We start from the raw sequence: 8,808 nt of genomic DNA on the forward strand, positions 1-8,808 counted from the left end.
CTAGATAAGAACTTTGAAGTGATTCTTCATCGCACGTTGAGGGATGATTATATGATCCAATTAGTTTAGCATTGTTGAGAGATTGCACTAGCGAAAGTACGGACCCTATGCCTCATTTTCAAGCATTGCAATACCCTTCGTGCTTTGTTTTATCAAATTCTACCTTGCTGTTTTTTATTGTTCCTATCACAAAAATCAATATCAACTATCATTACTACGCTTTTATTACCATCTCTTCGCCAAACTAGTGCACCTATACAATTTACCAGTGTATTTGGTGTGTTGGGGACACAAGAGACTTTTTATTATTTGGTTGTAGGGTTGTTTGAGAGAGACCATCTTCATCCTACACCTCCCACGGATTGATAAACCTTAGATCATCCACTTGAGGGAAAATTGCTACTGTCCTACAAAACTCTGCGCTTGGAGGTCCAACACGAGTTTACAAGAATAAAGTTGCGTAGTAGACATCAACGTCTTTTCTGGTGCCGTTGCCAAGGAGGTTAGGTAAGCGGCACTCACATCCCGTAATCGAAGCTCTTTTCTGGCGCCGTTGCCGGGGAGGTGAGTGCTTGAAGGTATATCTTTAGATCTTGCAATCGAATCTTTTAGTTTCTTGTTTTATCACTGGTTTGGTTTATAAAAGAAAACTAAGAAAATGGAATTGATGTTGCATCATATTATTCATCTTTATAATGTCTTTCTTGAAAATGATGGAAAGGAAAATTGTTCTCAATTGATAGTAGAAGAATTCTATAATTTTTTTGGCATAAATGATGAGCATGATTGCAATGTTGTTAGTATGAATTATTTGAATATCCATGATGCTAGTGATATGCAAAGCCATAAGCTTGGGGATGCTATGTTTGATGAAGATGATATTTTCAGTCCCCCAAGTTTTAATGAGAAATTTTATTATGATGAAAGCATGCCTCCTATTTATGATGATTATATTGATGAAAGTGGATTTGGAGAATCCACTATTTTGGAAGAGGTTTCAATTGATTATGACAACAAAGTTGCTATCTATGAAGATTATGGTGATGACATGTATGGTATAAAGAATAATGATAACCATGAAACTTGTCATCAAGATTTTAATTTTCAATCACATGATAGTTATTTTGTTGAGTTTGCTCCCACTACTATTCATGAGAATAAATTTTCTCATGTGGAGAGTAATAAAATTTCTATGCTTGTGGATCATGAGAAGAATGCTTTATGTGATAGTTATATTGTTGAATTCATTCATGATGGTACTGAAATTATTATGGGAGAGGAACATATGCTTGTGGGTATTACAATAATATCAAGTTTCCTCTCTCTGTGTTGAAAATCATGAAGTTGTGCTTATTTTGCCTTCCTATGCTAGTTGATTCTTGTTCCCATAAATTGTTTGCTCACGAAATTCCTATGCATAGGAAGTGGGTTAGGCTTAAATTTGCTTCTCATGTGATTCATGATGCTCTTTTACATGTTTCAATTATTATCTTGTATGCGAGTATCATTGAACTCATCATGCCTAGCTAAAAGGCATTAAAGAAAAGCGCTTGTTGGGAGACAACCCAACACTTTTACTTACTGTTTTAGTTTGTTCACATGATTATGCTACTGTATTAATCATGTTTCATTGCTTTTGTTTCAATAAAGTGACAAGTAATGCCTTTGGGATAGTGTGGATGATAGTTGACTTTAATCTGTGTAAAAACAAAAACTTTTGCGCTAAGTCCAGGAATTTTCAAAACTCACTGGAACCTGCTTTTAATCTGAAGTTTTTTACAGGTGATATATATTCAAATTCCCTACGTCATCCTAATTTTTCAGAATTTTTGGAGTAGCAGAAGTATGGTAGTTGTCCAGATCATTACGGACTGTTCTGTTTTTGACAGATTCTGTTTTCAATGTATAGTTTGCTTGTTTCCTAGTTTCTGTGGCTTATATTGCTCAATATAAATTGTGGAAATGAGAAGGTACAGTAGGCATTGTGTGAGAACAATTATGAATCTTGTCTTTGACAGTACCAAAGTTAATGATTTGCTTTATGATACTAACCTATCTCACGAAATTCCGTTATGTTTTGTGTGATTGAAGTTTTCATGTTTTTGTCAGATATCGATATGAGGAGAATAAGGAGTGATAAGACCCTAATCTTAGAAATGCCCAAGGCACCCCAAGTTAATATTCAAGGAAGATCCAAGCAACTAAGCTTGGGGATGCCCCGGAAGGCATCCCCTCTTTTGTCTCCAACATTATTGGTAATCTTACCTGGGGCTATATTTTCATTCGTCACATGATATGAGTTTTGCTTGGAGCGTCACTTTATTTTGTTTTTATTTTCTTGCTGCTATCTATAATAATTTTTTGCATCTTTTATTTCTATGAAAATGTCAAGTATAGCCTTTGCCATGCTTATTTTGCGAGTATATGAGTTGCTGTTTCAAAACAGAAAATTTATCGCTGTTGAAAAAATTCTCTAGAAAAGTAAGAATGTGATAAAATGTCGAAACTTTTTGCACAATAAGCTATGATAAAATTTCTACAGTGTGGTAATTTTTCTGAATTTTTGGAGTCAGAGAAGCATGAGTTTTCTTACATCCTTTACAGACTGTCCTGTTTAGACAGTTTGCTCTTATATTTGCATTGCTTGCATATGTTTGCTTGTTTAATGATTCTATTTGAGGATACGAGTATTAACAAAAAAAATCTATAAAATGACTCTAAAAATGACAATATATTTTCATGTAATATAAATGGTTTCAATATCGCATTTTTTCAGACAGAATGAATAAAGTGCATGGATTTACTACTTATTACCAAGGGAAAATGAATGCCCACATGTACTCCCTATAGAATACTTTGCATGAATATCTTATCTAAATTTGATCTTAAAAGTGACATGCTCTTAAGGATAACAGTAAAGATGTTATCGAGAGCATGCTCAACATCTCTAAACCATAACACCCAAGTCCGTCATAATTTGTGGGGAAAAAAAAGATAACAAATGATACATCCACCGAATTTTGCATTTGCAAAACTACAGCCACCAATACACAAGCAACCTTCATGAATATAAAGTTCCTGGGGTGAAAAATAGTTGTGTCTCGATTGATGGCTGGAAAAGAGTATGCATGCAAACAGTACAATCACAAACGGATGGAGCTGTTTAACTCGATCCTTTTATCTATACAAAATTAGAAATTAAATACTATTACGCTGATCAAAATAATGTCCTGAATATCCCTATATTTGACAACCGAAAACACTCGCCTCTGTAGCTAGGTGCACGGGGTTAATAACTAGTATGTCTAATTAAGAACATTCTATCGTAGATGGGTTTAGCATCCCAGACATATGGATTATGCAGTTATCGCGGCAAAAGTAAATAGATGGTTAAGAAGCTCAATGATGAGGGTGAGAGGGAAAAGAGACAGGCAGCTGAACCGTACATGTTTGAGGATGTAAACAGTGCAACCCATACATTATAGTATAAAATTACTAATAAGAAACATAATGTTGAACGTTACTAAAATACACGAGGTACATCAGGAGCACATACAACAGGGTTTGGGGAGGAAAACGCATATCAATTCTTACAGTAGAAACACAACAAAAAGTGAAAACCAGGGATAAAGGAAACTCAGAACAGCCATCACACCGTCGCTCTCGTAACCACTTGTAGTACTGGTGGTTTTATGTTGTTGGCGAATAAATAATAAAGTGTTGTTTGCTGATCGATCATGCAGTGGCTGTGATCGGGACGCTGTAGAGGACGAGCGTCTCGACGGTGAGGCCGGGGCCAAAGCCGAAGAGGACACCCCACTCCTTACCCTCTCCAGTGGTTGCTTGGCCATCCTGGGAAGAGGTCTTACGCATCACGTCGAGGACGAAGAGGACACATGCGCTGGACATATTGCCGTACTCCGACAGGACCTCTCGGCTGGCGCGCATGCGTTCCTTGTCAAGGCCAACTTTCTCCTCAACCATGTCCAGGATCGCCGGCCCGCCAGGGTGTGCAATCCAGAAGATGGAGTTCCAGTCGTGGATGCCCAGAGGCTTGAAGGCGTCCTCGAGCGCTTGCTCGATGTTCTCGGAGATGAGCCCGGGCACGTCCTTGAGAAGGTGGATGGTGAGCCCTGCCTCCGTAAGGTGGCCGTTGATGGCACCCTCGGAGTCGGGCAGGATGGTCTGGCTCGCTGATACTAGCTGGAAGAGTGGCTTCTCGAAGGGCACGTCGGGGTCGGCGCCGATGATGGCAGCGGCCGCGCCATCGCCAAAGAGCGCATGTCCGACCAGCGAATCCAAATGGGACTTGGAGGGGCCACGGAATGCCATGGCGGTAATCTCCGAGCAGACCACCAACACACGTGCGCCGCGGTTGTTCTCGGCGATGTCTTTAGCCATGCGGAGCACCGTGGCACCGCCAAAGCAGCCTTGCTGGTACATCATGAGGCGTTTGACCGTCGGCGAGAGGCCAAGCAGCCTCGTCAACTGGTAGTCGGCGCCTGGCATGTCCACGCCGGAGGTGGTGCAGAAGACGACGTGGGTGATCTTCGACAGTGGCTGGCCCCACTCCTTGATGGCCCTCTCTGCCGCCTCTTTCCCAAGTTTGGGCACCTCCACGACGACAATGTCGTGGCGCGTGTCCAGCGACGGCTCCATGTGGGAGCAGATGCTAGGGTTCTTTTTCAGGATCTCTTCGGTGAGGTGCATGTGCCTCTTCCTGATCGTGGACTTCTCGCACATCCTCTCAAACTTCTCCTTGAGGTCCGGGAGGTGCTCGCTCTTGGTGACTCTGAAATAGTAGTCCGGGTAGGTGGCCTGGTACACGCAGTTGGCCGGGACGGCCGTGCCGATTGCCAGCACGGTCGCCAGACCCACCGCCTGCTGTGCCCTTCTCACTTCCTCCAACTTCACCGCCGCCATTGATCAGCACCAAGGAGTACTAGCTAAGTAGCAAGGGCTTGCTAGCAAGGGTCGTTTGTCAGGTGCACTTAACGTAAGATTGTATTTCTCAACTCTGGTGATAGAACTCACTGGGAGTGCTGCCACTTTATAGAACATTATTTGCTAACGGATTCATTTTTTCTCTAGAGTTGAATAGACCGACGACTGGGCTTGTTTGTTTTCTTAATTCAAATGGGACGCCTGCAGCTTAGAGAAAATCTACCATAATGGCCGTCTTAAGGAGCATGTCGTACAAAAGTATCAGCTTAATTTAGCAGTCGCGGCAATGTTTCCAATTTTAAAAGCAAGAAACATAAAACAACTCTGCCAGTGAGTTTGCCGTGTTCCGCCCGCGGCAAACAGGTCGGCAATCGTTAAGATTGCTGAGTTCTTAACATCAGGAACTCGACAAAACAAAAAAGCAACTACTGCCGAGTACGTAAAAAGGAGAACTCGTCAAACACAGGGTGGTAGACGAGACGTGCCGTTAACGGCGATGCCACATGGCATGCATGTTTGCCGAGTTCCATCTAAGCAGACATGAGAATGGTCATTGGCGTCATGCTTTGCAAATAATTGTGAAAAAAGTTTAATTGATGGGTTAATCAAAAGCCAAAAAATATGCTGTAAAATTCCATGTTCATCAGAAAATACTAGACATCAATATAAAGGATCTTTTACAATTATGAAACCATGACCGCTTGATTTGCATAACATAGCATGGTGAACAAGAGATGACATATAAAGACCAAATAGACCATCATGTTTAACTTGATGTTAGCCTAAGCCAGAAGAAATGTCATATTTGTACGAGAAACTACTCAATCTCTACTGCTAAGCCAGAAGAAACGTCCTATTTGTTATACGAGAAAAGCTACCATAGCAAGCTGCGCCATGGCCGCCGGCATTCCATGACGCAATTACTTGGCTGGCCGGCTGCAACATCCTTCAAGTGCCGATCAAAATTTGAACGATAAAGAGGAAATAAACAGTAGTGGCACCAGTAGCCCGCCGGCCGGCCTGCCGAAACGTCCTTCGTCCTTGGTATATATGAGTGTCCTATACCAGTTGGCGTTTTCATCAATCATAGCAGCTTTGACCTGAGGAGGCTGGTACTTGACCCATTATCTCAACTATCCAAGCCTAGATGGAAGTTCTCCTTGGATGCACGTCTTTCATTTCTGTTTTTAAATTCTTTTTTGCTGTCTTCCGTTAATAATCGGACACATGGAAGCTGATGTGCGTTAGCGATAAAGCAACAGCTAAATTGGGGGAAGCAGGGTACATCGGATGAGCGAGCATACCCCCAGATATGTGTCTTTCCACGTCCCAACACATGAGCTAAAAAATAATGCCACCTTCCTCCTATAGCTAAATTTATATCTATATCTATATCTATACCTACTAATAAAAGAAATATGTATTCTTAGTCCGTCGTGCTATTTTATAGTAAACCCCCTTATTTTTCTGACATTAAATCCGCAGTAGATATCAAATGTTTTTTTTAAAATACTCATATCTTCTAAACCGTAACTCCAAATTTAGTCAACATTTTTCATATACGCACTTTCAAACATTTTCAGATGCTTGATTAACATTTTCCAAATAAAAGATTAACATTTTTGGATACATGGTCAATCTTTTTTGTATGCAGGTTTTAAACATTTTATTCAAATGCTTGATTAACATTTCCCAAATCCATGAAATGTTTTTTTGAACACATGGTCAACATATTTTCTAAACACATTTAAATTTTTTCAAATGTTTGATTAAACTTTTTCAAATACTTGACCAACATTTTTTCAAATTATTGATTAACATTTTTATATACATGATCATTTTTTAACATTTTTAATACATGGTCAACATTTTTTCTATACACATTTAACATATTTCAAATAGTAGTTCATCATTTTTTCAAATACTTGATTAAACTTTTATATACATGACCAAATATGTTTCATCATTTTTTAATACCCTGTCAACATTTATTCCAAAAAATGTTATTCAACCATTTTGAAAATGAAAAATGTTTATAGAATTTTTTTTGAACATGTTCCAAAGAATGTTAAATAATGCATTTAAGAAATATTAGTTAAGCATTTGAAAAAAAGTTAAATGTGATTTGAGAAATGTTAATCTTGTACTTGAAAAATGTTGATCTATATTTTCAAAACTGTTAAAAATGTGTATAGTACAAATGTTGACCATTTATTAAAAATTAAAAAATTTAACTTGTGTTGAGAAAAGATAATTATGTATTAGAAGAATATTTTTTACATATAAAAATTGTAGAATAAAAAACAAAATAAACAAAACAAAATCGAAAAATAAAAACTTAAAATGGAACAAAATAAACAAAAAATAAAAATAAAACCGAAGGAAAAATGCAGAAAGAATAAAGATGAAAAAAAATTGGAGAGGAAAAAAGAAAAGTAACGGATGAAAAAAAAACAAGAATAACATTTTTTAATACAAGGTCAACATTTATTCCAAAAAATGTTATTCAAGCATTTAGAAAATTTGGTTTCATTATTTTTTAATATATGGTGAATATTTATTCTACACACATATATCATTTTCCAAATGCATGCTTAACATTTTAACAGACGTGTTCAACATTTTTAATAATAGTTGAGTTACTTTTTTTAAAATATATCATCAAATTCTTTCATAAGCATTTTATATTTTTCGTATACATTTTCTGTATACGTGATAAACATTTTTTCTATACATATTCATCCTTTTTTGAAATGTTGGTCAATATTTTTAAATGTTCTTATGTAGGGTGATTTTTGCAAGATATTTATTCAGAATATTTGGAAGTGCAAAGAAAATTAAAAAAATGAAGCATAAAATGAACGGAAAAACCATCAAGAAACGGAAATTCAGGCTGTTGTTTCCTGCGCGCCTCGGCCCGCCCAACTAGCGGCTGCCTTTAGCGAGGGTTCCCTCTGTCTCGCTGAAGGTGAGATATAGTGGCGCCCGAACTAAGCTAACCTACGCGCAGCGCCGTGCTATGTAGTGGGCCGGCTCGCAACTGTGGCCCAAAAACCCTAGCGATCGATCATGTGGCTTTCTCATAGCCTGCCCAACTGTCGAGCATTTGGGCCTAAGAGAAGCAGGCTGCTGAACAGGCTGTCCAGGTTGGGTTTCCAGCTCCCGATGGCCCGCTGTGAACCGGCTGGACAAGCGGATGCCCTCAAAAAAACGAAAGCTGGGCCAGCGGATGCGCTCCAGACGTTCGACGTTGAGCTCTGGCGCTGGCACCTGCGAAGACGAAGCCACCATCATCGTCTGGAAGCCTGAGAGACCTGCTGTGACGCCCCCGATTTGACCGTACACTAATCATGCACGCAAATGTGTACGATCAAGATTAGGGACTCACGGGAAGATATCACAACACAACTCTAAAACATAAATAAGTCATACAAGCATGATAATACAAGCCACGGGCCTCGAGGGCTCGAATACAAGTGCTTGATCATAGACGAGTCAGCGGAAGCAACAATATCTGAGTACAGACATAAGTTAAACAACTTTGCCTTAAGAAGGCTAGCACAAACTGGGATACAGATCGAACGAGGCGCAGGCCTCCTGCCTGGGATCCTCCTAACTACTCCTGGTCGTCGTCAGCGGCCTGCACGTAGTAGTAGGCACCTCCAGTGTCGTAGGAGTCGTCGTCGACGGTCGCGTCTGGCTCCTGGGTTCCAGCATCTGGTTGCGACAACCAGGTACAAAGAAAAGGGGGGAAAGAGGGAGGGAAGCAACCGTGAGTACTCATCCAAAGTACTCGCAATTAAGGAGCTACACTACATATGCATGGGTATATGTGTAAAGGGGCATATCAGTGGGCTGAACTGC

General features: G+C 39.7%; 1 protein-coding gene across 1 annotated transcript; it reads right to left on the minus strand.

The window, feature by feature from the left end:
• Nucleotides 1-3,735: 3,735 nt before the first annotated feature.
• Nucleotides 3,736-8,238, minus strand: LOC109775499 (chalcone synthase 2-like). The gene is made up of 2 exons (XM_073506612.1): nt 8,215-8,238; nt 3,736-4,908 (listed from the first exon to the last, which is right to left on the minus strand). Exons 1-2 carry the CDS (start codon nt 8,236-8,238, stop codon nt 3,736-3,738), a joined length of 1,197 nt encoding a protein of 398 aa, XP_073362713.1.
• Nucleotides 8,239-8,808: the final 570 nt, after the last annotated feature.

The sequence above is a fragment of the Aegilops tauschii genome, chromosome 1 (assembly GCF_002575655.3).
Source record: "Aegilops tauschii subsp. strangulata cultivar AL8/78 chromosome 1, Aet v6.0, whole genome shotgun sequence".
Taxonomy (NCBI): domain Eukaryota; kingdom Viridiplantae; phylum Streptophyta; class Magnoliopsida; order Poales; family Poaceae; genus Aegilops; species Aegilops tauschii.

What these genes read in the sequence shown, in the direction of transcription:
- LOC109775499 (XM_073506612.1), bottom strand. Translation starts at nt 8,238, where the DNA reads ATGATGGTGGCTTCGTCTTCGCAG. An exon ending in TGGTGGCTTCGTCTTCGCAG is followed by an intron (nt 4,909 to 8,214) that starts GTGCCAGCGCCA and finishes GCGGCGGTGAAG; the next exon opens with TTGGAGGAAGTGAGAAGGGC.